At 53.0% G+C, this 14344-nt stretch overlaps 1 protein-coding gene across 1 annotated transcript; it reads left to right on the top strand.

Moving 5' to 3' along the window:
• The first annotated feature begins 8995 nt into the window (after positions 1-8995).
• On the top strand, positions 8996-13123 carry CDKN1B (cyclin dependent kinase inhibitor 1B). Its single transcript, XM_035551057.1, has 3 exons — positions 8996-9956; positions 10567-10697; positions 11897-13123. Exons 1-2 carry the CDS (start codon positions 9482-9484, stop codon positions 10686-10688), a joined length of 597 nt encoding a protein of 198 aa, XP_035406950.1. The 5' UTR covers positions 8996-9481; the 3' UTR covers positions 10689-10697; positions 11897-13123.
• Positions 13124-14344: the final 1221 nt, after the last annotated feature.

Genomic DNA, 14344 nt, shown 5'->3' with positions numbered 1-14344 from the left:
AGCCAAACCAGACTTCAGTTCCCGGTAAGAGCACTTCTTGCTACTTTGCTCTGTTGATTAGTTCTTTGTCTGAAACCTTGTGGTCCTGAAGCCATGATACTGCTTGACAGTTTGGAGCCTTTAATTTCTAGTAAAATGAGCTCCTGGTACCTGTGGGTAAGGAAGAAGTCTCAAAAGGCAGAAGACAATAAAAAGAACCCTGACATTTATTCTTTTGGAAAACTCATCATTTTTAAAACCCTGAAGTGACCTTGCACCCTCAAAGCCATGTACTCATCAGAGCCTAGCCTCCTCCTCCCCACCGTGCACCCCAAGAAGGCTTATTGCCAACCATCTTCTAGAGCATTAGACATAGGTTTCAAAGGTGTTTAGACACCTGAATGCCTTTGAGGAGTTGGCCCTGAGTTCTCAGCAGGCTTAATTTGGCCTGGTGGGTGGCTGACTAGCCTCTTTTGATTGCTGAGTGTTGAGAGTTGTTTATTATTATTATTATTATTATTATTATTATTATTATTATTATTATATTTCTAACTCTGAGGCTGAGCAAGCCGACCGCAGCAGGAAGTGATGGGAATCTGATGGAAGGGTCTAGCAAGGTCTAATAATTTGCTCTGAAGACTTGCAAGGAACATGTTAGAAAGGGCTCTCACTGGCCTAAGAAGTCTGTGTGTTTGCAGGTTCCCAGGGCTGTCTTGAAGTCCTGTGGGCTCAAAGAAGCATTCAGGCATCCACAAAGCCAAAAGGGCTTGGATTATTGTTATTGTTATATTTTTGTTCAATGTGGGAGAAGAGCAAGTGAATTCTATGGGGTTGCACATGGTTTGCTAGAACTAGAGGCCACCACAAATAGAAGAACTTACTTTAGGACCTCATTGTGGAGATCTGAGGAGCAGTTACTGAGTGAAACCATAGCTCTTGCTGCTTCTGTGATTTCCCACGTATTTGTTGCAAAGCTGGGGTAAGGGGTAATAGCAGAAAAGAAAATAGTGGATAATGTCTTTCCAGTCAGGCATATTTTGCTTTGCTAGAGCATTCAGGAAGAAAATCCCAATTATAAGCATGCTCAGGTGCTATATAGCTAAGTTAGAAAACACCTTCAGCCCAATTTTATTTCAATAGGATTTGGAAATCTAGTGTGTGTGCTGGAAATCAGGCCTAAAGAGCTATAGCACAGCATGAAGCCACATAGTTTTCATGGCAAATAAAAGCTGAACCTTCATATTGTGGGTGAAAAAACACTGCTAACTCTGGTTATTTTATCAAGCCTTGAGATATTTGGTGCCTTTGTGGAAGTCACCTCCCCTAAAGCAAGGTGTTTTTGTGAATATGAACCTGAAACAATATCTATGTATTTCTAGCACTTGCAGCTGCGGCAAAAAGCTGGAATACAGGACTCTTCATGGGCTTCAGCATGCAAAGTAAATGAAAGCCTCGCAGTATGATTTGAGCTAGGCTGCTGGTTTTGATGAGGACTGGCTCATGTATTTTGAGTATAATTTCCCATGCTGGGGAGGAGCTGTCTGAATTTCTTGCTTTTCTCAGGGCACTGCAGCAAGAGTAGAGTCAGGGTGGTTGGTCTGGATACCTGAACTGTAAATATCTAGAGTGAAGGGGCTGTGTTTCACCCTGGCCTCTTTCATTATCAGCTGTGGTTCATCTTTGCCGTTCAAGAAAACTATTAAATATACGCTACAATATTTGCAATGCTTACTTTGTCCTTTGCAAACTCTTTTGAGCAGTTTTTCTCAAAAACTCTTTCAAACTGGAGATAACAAGGTGACAAACCCTTTAAAGTGATGCTTTCAGGTACTTGTCTTTGAAAAGAACTCCCAGTTTAGCTGCTGGCAGCCAGAACAAAGGAAGCAACAAGGCAGCTTGTTAGAGTCAAAAAAACACAGCAGATTAGGCCCCTGCCACAAGAAATGTTTAACTGTTTATAAGGTAAGCACAGGACAAATACATGTAAATAAAAAGGACTCTCTTTCTCCATCTTTCTCATACACAACTGAAATGATGGCCTGAGTGAAGGAAGAGAGCATTTTGTAACAGACTGGCTTCTCTAAAATAATATTTGCCTTTCTGTGTGACAGCTTGCTCTACTATTTCAAGCATGGCTGATTTAGGGGGAAGCGACGCACCAGGGGCAGCCCGTTGGTGGCGGGGCTGGCCAGGCTGCTGACCTGGCACAACTCCTGCTGCTACGGGTGGTGATGCAGGAGCTGGCGCTTCAGGAGGAGCAAGGAGCACAGCCACAGGCAGCTGGGCCAGGAGCTCTTAGAGGGCTGAGAGAAGGGGAGGGATCCTTCTGAACGTGTTATACAGGTTGCTTATGAGAGGATCTTCTTAGAAGAAATTATTTTTCTTCTAAGTGGTACCCCCAAAAAGAACACGTGATTCCAATGTGGGACCATTGGTATGAAGAGGTCCTTTTTCTTTTATCTTGAAGCGTCTGTCACCTACCTCATACTGACTTTTCTTGTTGCCAGAGACTTGCAGAATCAATTTACAATCTTTCTCTGTAATAACGTCATGTTTCTGTAGGTCAAACGAAACCTGGAGCTGTATAATTCCCTTGCTGGGTTTATTAACACAAACAAGGTGTGGTAAGCTTGAAATGTAATTGTTACTGTTATATTTGTAATTACCCTAGCACACAGAGACCTTGCCTGAGATTGAAGTCCCACTGTACCAGGATCTGTGCAAACAGAGCATTTCTAACAGCTGAAAGTCTAAACAAACAGGAAAAGGGAGAGAGGAGAAACATGGGTGACTAGCTGCAGCAGTGTGAATAACATGACCCAGGAAAGCCAGAACCAGAACTCAGAGCTACAGCCCTGATTGTACTTAGTTACTTAATGCCACCATTTTGCTATCTGAGATGGGTCATCTCCCTTAAAGGGTTTAGAAAGTGGCCAGACCAGTTCCTCTGTTTATATAAGGAAGATGTTTGGAGACCTCTTGATCCCAAAGCAATTAATATAGCCCATAGGGGGAGAAAAAGGAAGAAAAAAAAATTAAAAAAAGGCTAGATTCTCATGTAAATGGCACCCTGAGTGCCTAAAAATTGTTACAGATGTTTTTGTGTAGGGTTATTTTTCTGGTGAGTGGCCTCTCTGTGGTCAGTTGTAAGCATCACATTTACATAGTTATGTATTTCTGAAAAAGCCTATTGCATAAAGTTGGGATCACACCAAATGAAAACAAAACACAACACTAACAAAAAAAGCAAGCTCTTCCAGCAACGTTCAGTAACTGAGTTAGAGGTTAGTGCTGCGTTCTGGAAAAAAAAATTCCAGGCACCATATGATTTCATGCACTAAAAAATTTTAAACATTTCAGAGGAACATAACATATGACATAGGGTGCTTTTATTTAATGAATGACTTTAAAAAATGGGGCCAGCGTCCCTTCTCACAGATGTACATCCTGTGCCAAGAGCGTTGCTGTACAATGTGTCATCACTTGGGAACCTAAAGAATTGTACTTGAGAAAACATTGCTACAAAATATCATCCCCTTCCCAGAAAGGTTCACTTCAGGCTTTGTAGAAAAACAGAACAACTCATTTCCACTGAATATAATTCATCTATTGAGAAACTTTCTTAAAGGCATAGGTTGTTGAGCAAGTGGCTGAAAAACTGTTTAATCTCATAGTAACAATAATAGTCCATCATTATTATTACTACTTAGCTCTTGCATAGCGCTCTCCATCCTCAGAGGATTTTACAAACATGAAGCAGTTCATCTTCGCAGCACCCCAGTGAGGTGGGAAAGTGCTATTAGCCCCTTTGCAGGATCTGTGCAGGGGTGCCTTCTCCCTGAAGTGTTTTGCCTGAGTGGGGCTTTTCTTCCTCACTTTAAACGCTATGTTTTCTGCTTCTGGCCAGCCTGAGGTAGAGCTACTGTGGAGACAAGACCCTTCAGTTTTACCATAAACGTCAGCCCTGAGTCTAGAGGGCTTTGTCCGATGTATTTGTACCTCAGAGTATTTTATATGATTGGCACTGTGGCTGGGAGGAAAGGAAAGGGGAAATGGGGAAGGAAAAAGGGTAAGGAGAAATGAGTACGGAAAGAGAATGGAAAATGAAAGCCAGGAGGCTGTTTAGCTGCCATGAGAAGCCTCTAGTTAAGATGCTCATGCAAGCAACTTGCTGTTTGAGCAAAGCGGCAAGTGATACGTGATGTATAAATGGGAACTCATTACAGATGGAGCTACGCTGGCTCAAAAATGCTTTTGTTCAGATGATGTGTTTTGTTTGGAGAAATTAGACCAGTTTACAGCAAGGAATTGTTTCACTGATTTAAACCTCATCTCCACAACAGCATTGTTCACTGGGGTAACTAAACACAAGGGTGTATGTGTATTTATTTTTGGGGACTATAACTGAACGTCCTCTTAAGAGTTTATCACCCAGAGGGTTGCATTGCTGCTGCCTTTCGGATGCTCCCAGCATCAACTGCTTCAAGAGCAGTACAAGTTCTGTCTCTCATTGTGTGCTCAGGAAAAAAAAAAAAGGCGGGGGGGGGGAGGGGGGTTGGGGGGGTGAGGGGGGTTGTTTGAGCCCTACCAGGAGATTCTTTCCCAAGATAAAACCAGGATCATTCAGAAGAACCACTCCTTTAGCAGGTCAAGGGGAGGATGGTGACCAGTGGAGAGCTGCTGTAGCTCCAGAGGGAAAAGAATGAGTTACTCTGAGTGCTAATAATTTAAGCTGGATCTTCCACAGACGTAACAGTTTGTATAACCTGCCCTTAGGCACAGTGGGACGGCCCATCCCCTTTCCCTAGCTCTGACAGATTACCCATTTTTCAAAAGACCTCCCTTTAAGGACACCCCTCTGCACTGCCCCCAGTCAGGGTCCTCTCAGGGGCTCGAAAATCACCTGGACCATTCCTCACCCCCTGAGATGCCACCCAGGACTTGTGTCAGAGCCCCCATCCCGGGGCGAGCCGCCCTCCTCCTGCAGCGAGGGGAGCAGAGCCCGGTGCGGCGTGGGGCACCCCCAGAGCAGGGACCCCCAGAGCATCCCCAGCGCTGCTGGCGGCTGGGGGGGAGGCCGGGCACACCGGCTCTGGCCTGATCTCTGTCCTTAGGCTCCCTCTAGAGTTTACAGAGACCGAGCAAAAGGTCTTCATCTCCGCTTGGCTGCATCCTCCCGTTGCAGTGCGGCCGCATCCAGGCTCCTGCCCGCAGCAGGGCAGCGGGAGCGGCTGCTGGCAGGGATGCTGCTGGCAGGGATGCTGCCCGCCGGGCTCCGGCACCCTTCCCTAATGCTGAACTCTAACCCTGCCCATGAGGAGCCCGTTAAGCATCTCAGGAGTATCTCCAAGGCGCCCAAGTGAATTTTCCTGGGGTCTGTGGCTCTGGCCTTGTGACAGCCTCGTCCCAGGTCTCTGGAAGAAGTCAGGGTTTTGCCAGAAAAAGCAGAGGTGGTATGGGAACAGCATCAGCTCAGTGGCAACTGAGGTGGGGGAGAACTCCCCGAAGCCCCCAGCTTCCTCCTGACGGGTCACCCCATGCTCTCGCCTTCCCCATCTTCAAGCCGGGACGGCGCGCCCCGTGGGGTGTTATTCCCAGCCCACCTGCTGCTTGCGAAGGAGCGTGGAGAGCCCCAGGTCACTCCCCCCGCTGCGTGCGGCTCGGATGCGCCTTGCCGTTTCGCCTGACAGCCTTATAAAGTGCTCGGAGAGGAGGGTGGCCAGGAGGAGGGCGGGAAGCCTGCCTGAGCGGTGCTGGAGGGGAGAAAAACAGCCGGCAGCTCTGCCCGTGGAGAAGCCCAGACACGACGGGGGGAGCAGGGCACCGGGGGGAGCGGGGACGGGGCGTTCACGGGGCTGAGAGGAGCCAGGACATCCTCGCACGGACCTCCCTGGGAACACCCCTCCCCGGGTCACTCCTCCGAGCCCGCCGCTTGTTCTCCTTTGGGTTTATTCGCCTTTCCCTCTTGCAGTCCCCTCTTCCGAGCTTTTCACCAGCTGCTTCTTCAGCTCCAGAGGCGACAGGGGGAGGAAAAGCGGCCACCTCGACGGGAGCCGCCCGGAGCTCGCCCCCCGCCTCATTCCCGGCGCCACCTCCCCACAGCCCCCCAGGCCGGGCTGCTGTGCCCTCCTTTTGCAAGACGATGGCGCTCTCATCTTTCTGCATCCCTCCTCCGGGGCTCTATAGTATTTTTTCACGCTTCGCTGCTACTACGGGCAGACGCTTGCCTCTCTCGCGATTTGCTGCGGCCATCGGGGGTGCCTGACTGTAAACAAAACACTTTAGATCATGGCAAGGTCGCTGCAGACACAGCCTTTCTCCTTCGCAGCCGCCGCGATTTAAGGTGGATTGCCTCCGACCGGGGTGTGGGGGGGAGCAGCAACGCAAGGGCCCCGTCCTCGAGTGTGGCAGCGCTGATTTATTTTTTATTTTTTCCCCCTTATTTTGTTCAAAAGGTGTCCTCCCGGCCTCCTCCCAGTCCCCCGGGCGCCGTGGCTCCCCTCCTTCGGAGGGCACAGCCCTTGATGGAGGAGAAGGAGCAGCCAGATAAGCCAGTAGCGGACCGCTCCCCTTTCCTTCTTTCTCTTCCAGCAGTGGCAAGATGTCTTTAGCTACTCATTTTCAACATACTTGTACGGCAGTAGCATCATCTGGGGGCTGAGTGCCAGGCCCCTGTGCTAGGGGCTGTATAAAGAGAACAAAAAAGAAGGTCCTTGTCCCACAGGAACTTGTTTCTTCTTTTCCAGATGCTACAGACAGATAAATCAGTGCTCTTTGCTGCTGCAGTCATGTTCCTGTTTGTTTACTTGTGAGGCTACACGGTCTTTACCAATGCTTGCACCCCATTATTGCCATCATCAATCATTGCCATCATTATTATATGATTTTGTACTCTGGTACACTGCCACAATCCTACCAGCAAGCAGCTTGCCTTTCTTTTCTGGACTTGGGGTCAGGCAGTGACTCCCAGCAAGCCAGGGACCAGAGAGTGGGAACTACTCACATGAGAAAGTTCCAGAAGGTTACCAGTTGGCACTGCTGCAAGACGGCCCCCGTCAGCACCGTGAGCCCTGGGCATCTTCAGGAGCCCCACGACATATTTTGTAGATTGCCTTCCTAGTATACATCCCCGCTCCTGTACTGATCAATACACAAATGAAATGTCCCACACCTGACAGAGAAAGTGGAAGAGAATTTTGAAATGGCACTTCCTGGCTGGTGCCTATGAAAATCAAAGACAGGAAAGCCTGGAGAAAGGAAGAAGAAATCCTTCAAATAAAGCAGATGAATAGGCCTCACTTTGCCAGCTCATGCAGCTTTATCATAGAGTTGCAACTTCAAAAAAAAAAAAGAAAAAAAAAGTCTAAGCTCCTGCAGACATGAGAATGTCAGTTTTAATTTTCTGTAAGTGGATTGCTAGATTTTGTGGTTGCTGAGAGAAGCTGGAAAACAACTTCTGAGCGCTAAAAATCCCGGCAAACAAAGAAAAATAACATGGCTAATATTTTATTTCAACCTTGTGGTTTTAAAACCCATCTCATTTTTATTCTTCTTTTTTGGCTGCGCATATCATTGCTGGAACCGGGGACTGGCCGTACTGAGATCGCTTGGGCGAGGGGGCTGAGCAAGGGCCAGGGGCCTCTGCCTCGGGGCTGATGGAGGCAAGCAGAGTGCTGAGGCCTGGTTTTGAGTGTTGTGAGCTGGTTTTGTTCCCTTTACAATATTTGCAGAGTTTAGCTCACTGGCTGGCAAAAGCAACTGCATTGTAGGTTTGGGTGGCCCATTGCAACTGCAGACCCCAACCCAGATGGTGTGTGTGTGTGTGTCTGTTGTGCATGAGCACAGCATGGGGCAGAAGCTCGCTATCTTCAAGGCCACACCAGTTGACTCTTCTCTCAGCCAGCTGAACCTGGTTGTGCTGGCCCTGGCTCGCTGAGGTAGCTTGCTGCTGGTGCAGCCCCCCAGAACCAGTATCCCAAGGTGGTTGTGTCTGACCTTGCCAGATGGCCTGGTGTGAAGGGTCTCCAGTCCTCCTAGCCACCTGGGCCCTGGGAAAAGCCCAAACCTCCAGCACCTGCAAGCAGCCCCAGTGTCCTGCAACATGCCGAGGGGGCTGCCCAGCCCACCGAGGGAAGGTGGCAGTGGGAAGGGGCTACAGCCAAGGATGGGATGGAGGAGGATGCTGCGTTGCTCTTATCTCCAGTGTGCCTGCTGCAGCTATCCAAGGAAGCAGCTCAGAAAATCCCTGGCTGCGACTCTTGGCTCACCTAATCTTCAGAGCACACAAACAGGGCTAAAACAAAGGCTTTCGTTTCCTTCCCTCTGCTCGCCGAGGTCTGAAATCCCTGCGGAGGCTTTCTAGGGCCATTTCCACACCTTAATGGTCCTTCCTCTGCCGGGCAGACAGCAAGAGGCGATCCCTCCCTCGCTCCTGGTGACCGGGCTCCGTGATGGGACAGGGGTCCCGGGGGGTCCTGCTGCTGTCTGTGATGGGACGGGCGTCCCGGGGTGTCCCGGGTCCCGCTCCCGTCTGGGGGCTGCCCTGAACTCCTGACGGACGGGGGGGGGGGGGCGCCGGTGCAAAGCAAAGCTCCGGGCGCTATGAAGACCGAGCCAAAACGTAGCTAGCTGCCACCATTACTCCAGGCCCGGCGGCCGAGCAACAGCATTTTTCTTTCTTTCTTTCCTTTTTTTTTTTTGGGTGGGGGGCACAAGTTTCGCCGTGCCTGGGCTTTGCGAGAGGACAGCGGTCGGGCTGGGCTGGGCTGGGCTGGGCTGCGGTGCACAGAGCCGTGCCGTGCCGGCGGCCTCCATCGCGCCGGCTTCTCCCCGCCCCACCGAGGGGAGGCAGCGGAGCCGGGGCCACCTTTAGGGCCGGCGGCGGCGGCGAGGTAGGGCCGCGCCGACGGGGCGGTGCCCGGCGCCCTAACCAATGGCTCGGCTCCGCTGTTTAAATAGACTCGTCCTGTCAATCATTTTCTCCTTCGTCAACCTCCCTTCAATCGCCATATTGGGCAACCGAGAAAAGGGCTCGTCTCGCCCGGGGTTTTTTTCCCCCCCTCTCGCCCTTTTTTACTACGCGGCCGCGGGGAGAGCGGCGGGGCCGGGCGGCCGTCGGGGGGACAGCGCGGAGCTAGGGCCGCGGAGGGAGGGAGGGACGGACGGAAGGAGGGAGGGAGGGAGGGCAGCAGCACTCCCTGCCCGCCTGCCTGCCTGCTGCACGCTCCCTGCGCGCCCCCTGCGCGCTCCCCGCCCGCCTGCGCGCTCCCCCGTGCGGCTCTAGACCCGCCCGGGCTCCTCGACGGCGGCCGTCGGGGCTGCGGCGCCTGGGGCAGAGCCTCTCCGCCGCTCCTCCGAGGGCGAGCGGGGCGGCGCGGAGAGAGGAGGAGAAGCTGCGAGCGCCGAGAGGTGAAAGGCGGAGAGCAGGAGGAGGAGAAGGAGGAGGAGGAAGGGGGAGCAGCGAGAAAAACAAGCGCCGACAGAAGAAAGAGGCCGGGGGGAGATGTCAAACGTACGCATTTCTAATGGGAGCCCTACCCTGGAGCGCATGGAAGCCCGGCAGTCGGAGTACCCGAAGCCGTCAGCCTGCAGGAACCTCTTCGGGCCGGTGAACCACGAAGAGTTAAACAGGGACTTGAAGAAGCACCGCAAGGAGATGGAGGAGGCATGCCAGAGGAAGTGGAATTTCGATTTCCAGAATCACAAGCCGCTGGAAGGCAGGTACGAGTGGCAAGCCGTGGAGAAGGGGAGCTCGCCCGAATTCTACTTCAGACCCCCGAGGCTACTCAAAGCTGTCTGCAAGTCCGCTGGCCACCAGAGCCTGGATGTAAACGGGAATTGCCAAACCGTGATTTTTGTCGGTTCTCAGGGAATCTCAGAGGACACTCACTGTGTAGATCAAAAGACTGCTCTTTCTGAAAAGCAGACGGACTTTGCAGAGCAGTGCACTGGGCAGAGGAAAAGACCTGCCACCGACGGTAACGTACCCTTTGGGGCGCTTTTCCCTGCGTGCCCTGCCGGTGTCAGCGCCACTCGTGGCCCCACCGCAGGGGGCTGTGCCCTGCTGGGTGCCGGCCTGGGCCCCCCCGCCTCCCGATGCCTCCAAAAGCCCAGGCGCTGTTTGCAGCCCCGGGATGTGTTTTTTTTTTTGGGGGGGGGGGGTTGGGGGTGTCCCACGATAGGTGGGAGCCGGCGGCTGGTTTGCGAGCGAAAGCCCCTCCGTGGTAATAACGCTCCGTGCCCCCCGGCCGCCCCTCTGTGGGCATGGGGTGAGGAGAGGGGAAGGGGTGGGAGCTCGCAGCACCCACGGCAAGCACTGACAGGGATTGGGACAGACCCAGGAAACTCTTGTCCCTTACCTAGAGGAGCACCCCTTCCTCCCCCCCGCCTCTCCCCCTAACGCAGCCCAATGTTGGCATCGGGCTGCGGGGATGTGCGGGAGTGACCCCCCCCGCCCATCCAGCACCCCCCCTCCTCCCCCCCCCCCGCCCCTGGCTAGCGAGCAAACATCTGGCAGGAAAATATTTTAATATCAGTGTTCCCCCCTTCCCATCATTCCCCCCTCCGTTTTTAATTTTCCCCTCCTAGATTCCTCTCCTCAAAATAAAAGAGCCAACACAACAGAAGAAGAGGTTTCAGAAGACTCCCCCAGTGCCAGTTCAGTGGAGCAAACACCCAAGAAATCAAGCCCGAGAAGACATCAAACGTAAACCGTTTAGGTGGGTTCCCTTTATGGTCTCAGTGTTAGGATGAGGCTGAGGGAAGGAAGGGGTGAGCAAGTGGCCCCCCTGCTGGACCTGGGGGTTTGGGGTCCCTCCGGCACGGCCGGGGGGGGGGGGCTGCATGGAGCAGGGGCTGGCTGGGAGGGGTGGGAGGCGCAGGGCTCCCAGCAGCCTTTGAAAAGAACAAAACAAGGGCAAAGCGCAGCAGCGCCGGGCCCCCAGCCGTCAGAAGGGCAGGGGGCGGCGGTGGGAGCCCACCCCCGGCCCCCCGACCTGTGCGCCCCCCGCCCTCCTCGCTGCCCTGCTCCTGCAACCCTCCCTGGCCATCCCCAGACGCGCTCGGGGCGGTGCCGGGGCAGGACTGGGGTCTCCAAGGGGGCCGGTGGGTGGTGGTAGGTGGGGGGGGCCGGGGGCTGCCCCCTCCCGGGGCGTTTTGGCCCCCTTGCCCCCACGCTTGGCAGCCACCTTCCACCCGGGAGAGCTGGGGTCGAGAAAAGCGGGCTTCAGCGGGAGGCTGGGCACTCTGGGGCCTAGTTAAGCAAGCGGCTTGTTTTTTTCTTATTTTTTTTTCCGGTTGTTTTGGTTTGGCTTTAGGCGCTGGCAAAGGGGTGAATTTGCAGGGAAGGGAGCGGGTTAATGGGAGCCGAGCTTTTTTTTTTTTTTTTTTTTTTTTGTGTGTGTGTGTGTGTGTGTGTGTGTGTGTGCGTGCGTTGTTGTTGTTTTGTTTTAATGCGAGGGCTTGGGGCGGAGGGACTTGGTAAATTGCGCCAGCGGTTGTTTCAGAGCCGAGGTTCGGAGAGAGGTTTACAAACACGGTCTGCGATTGTGCAGAAGAGATTAAGCTGTAAAGCAGAAGTTGCAACAAATTAGTCCTGCTGGGGGGAGCACGGCTGCGTGCGGCCCTATGCAAACACCGCTGCCCCCGCCCGCTTGGCCTTTGGGCTTTGGTTTTTTTTCGGGGCGAGGGGACGCTCGGCGGCTCCGGCAGCGGCCCGCAGGACGGCGGCGGCCCCGCAGCATCCCGGCGGCGTGGCCCCGACGGGGCGGCCGGGACCCGCCCGGGCAGCGCCTCCCCGCCCCGGGGGGCCGCGGTGGTTTGAACCGGTTGCGCCCCCCCGGCGGCCGCCGAGGGAAAGGATCCCGTTTGTTTGGGCCGTTTCTAAACGTCTTCTCGCCGTCTTCTTCCCCTGTGGCAGAGCAGAGAAGGCGCGGTTCCTTGTTCATCGGGTGCCTCGGGAGTCGGTGAAGTGAGGAAGACGTAAAGGCGTAGCAGAGAGGAGGATACATATCGTCGAGCTCCATGGGATGGAGGTCCTGTACAAGCACTGAAAAAACAACAACAGAAAGCAAGACAAAAAAAAAAAAAGGCAAACAATAACACTAAAATTTTAGGCACTCTTAAAAGACCTGCCTCTAAAAGCATTGGATGTAGCATTGTGCAATTAGGTGTTTCCTTATTTGCTTCATTGTACTACCTGTGTATATAGTTTTTACCTTATGTAGCACATAAACGTTATTGGGTGGGGGGAGGGAGTGGAAGAGGGCGACTGATTGGAACTTGCTTTCACAATCTAGCAAGCAAAGAAATGTATGAAGAGGAGCAGTGTAGGCTTTTTATTACTTAAAGATGTATTGTCCCTTTAAGTGGGTCCACCGCCGCTTTTTTTCCTTTTTTTTTTCTTTTCCCTGAATGTACCATCGTGGTAACGCTGCTTACAGCAGATTGTTACAGGCCGCTTGTGAAACTTCTTCCTACGTTAAGCTGAAGAGGTGGGAGCTGCGATGATTCCGTTATGTGGTAGCAAAGGTTTCCCTTCCACCGACCTCAAGTCCCTGAGAGCAAATTTGAATGCCTGTAAACTCCTGGAAATTCATCCTGTTTGTTACATCGCCTGTTTTTTTTTTAATTATTATTTTTTTGAAACTAATATGGAGGGCTTTTGCTCTGAATCTAGAATGTTGTTGTTTCCTGATCTGACCCACTTCCCAAAGTGCTTGTGTGTGAGGGAAAGGGATACTACATCTTTAAACAGTATTTCTACATTGCCTGTGTACCTGTATGTAAAAATAAAAGGAAAGTTTGAAGTGTACTTGTGTACATAACTCTGTAAAGACACTGAGAAATTATACTAACTTATTTATGTTAAAAGATTTTTTTTTTAATCTAGAAGACAATATTTTTCCCCATAAAGCCAAAGTGGCATGTTTTTGTGCATTTGTAAATGCTCTATTTGGTAGACTTTTTAGTTGTTTTTTTTTTTTTTCTCTCCTTTTTTTTTTTTCCCTGGTAATTAATATGGCTATGCTTAAAGGATTGCAGACTGAGCCAATTTAATATTTTTTTTTGTAATGTGTGGGAAAAAAAAATCCAGATTGATACTGTTTCACATCGAGCAATCAATAAAGAAAACTGCCATATATAAGAAATATGTTCTTCATTAGTGTGTGTTTCCACCTCACTCTGCCTGGCACGGGAGGAAATTAGCTTGCTTCAAGAAAGAACAGCGAGGTTCCTTGGGGTATCTCTTCCTGTGGCTTGAGCGCAGGTGAAAATAAGGGATCCGGCTCCAAGTGCCCTGCTATCATTGCTCCCCCGTGAGAGCTGGGAAGGACGTGCCCTCACCATTACAAATAGTGGAATTTCCTCTGCCACTTTTTTTTTTTTTTTTAGGGAAAAAATGATGTAGCTCAAGATACTTATTTTGCCGTTGACTCTGAGAGACCTCAACGGTGAGCCCAAGCCCGCTCTTCTCCGAGACGGCGGTCCCCAAAGCCGCGGCTTCACGCCGGGGCCGTGCCAGCGGCGTGTCCCCCCCCCAGCCGCTTTCACCCCGAAAATCTGGCGTGGCTGGCTGGTCTCCCCGCAGCTTTCCTGCCTCACTAAGATGGCGCCTCGCACGCCCCTGGCCCAGCAGATGCTGCTGCACACTCCGCAGCCCCCGGCCCCACCGCCGCTCCTGGGATGCGCGGGGATGCGCCCGGCGTGGGAGCCCCTCGCCCCCCCCTTATCCTCCCCCATCCACGGCCGGTCCCCGTCGCTCCTCCGGCTCTCGCAGAGGGGGTGACGCCGGGTTTGGGGGGCGCGCAGAGGGGCTGTCCCACTCCATCTCCACGGCCAGCAAGGTGCGGCGTCCCGTGTCCACCCCCCCCCCCCCCGAAGCGTTTCATCCGGCGAGAAATAAATAATGAGGCGCAAATAAAAAGGGGGCGGGGGGGGGAGGAAGGAAGCCCTGAGCGAGTCTCGCCCAGCCCTCGCTCGGGTCCTCCCCGCCCCCCCGTGCCCCCCCTCCCGGTGCAACGCGATCCTGTTGTTTATCCCGGCCGCGCCTGGCTTCGCCCTCCCTCCGAAACCTCCCCGAAAACACTGGGGTGTGCTGGCCCGCGGTTGGGGAGGCATGGGGGGAGGGGCCCGCGTCCCCGCGCCCCCACCCCTCCGCCTCAATCTCAGCCCCCCGACTCGGGCAGATGCCCAGGACGAGAGGGGACGGGCAGGGCCATGTTTCCATCGGCGTTTCCTCCTCCGGCTGCAAAGGATCGCTGAACACCCTGCCCTCCGCCCTCCCCCCGCATCCCGTTCCCCTCCCCCAGTTTGCCTCCAGGTTGCCCCAAAAGAAGGCGGGGCGGGGGGAGGGCGAGGGGTGCGT

Source organism: Cygnus atratus, chromosome 1 (assembly GCF_013377495.2).
Source record: "Cygnus atratus isolate AKBS03 ecotype Queensland, Australia chromosome 1, CAtr_DNAZoo_HiC_assembly, whole genome shotgun sequence".
Lineage (NCBI taxonomy): Eukaryota > Metazoa > Chordata > Aves > Anseriformes > Anatidae > Cygnus > Cygnus atratus.
This window is presented reverse-complemented; position numbering and strand designations above follow the sequence as displayed.

Coding starts and splice junctions, on each gene's coding strand:
- CDKN1B (XM_035551057.1), top strand. CDS start 9,482: ATGTCAAACGTACGCATTTCTAATGGGAGCCCTACCCTGGAGCGCATG. Junction 9,957..10,566: donor GAAAAGACCTGCCACCGACG/GTAACGTACCCT, acceptor TTCCCCTCCTAG/ATTCCTCTCCTCAAAATAAA.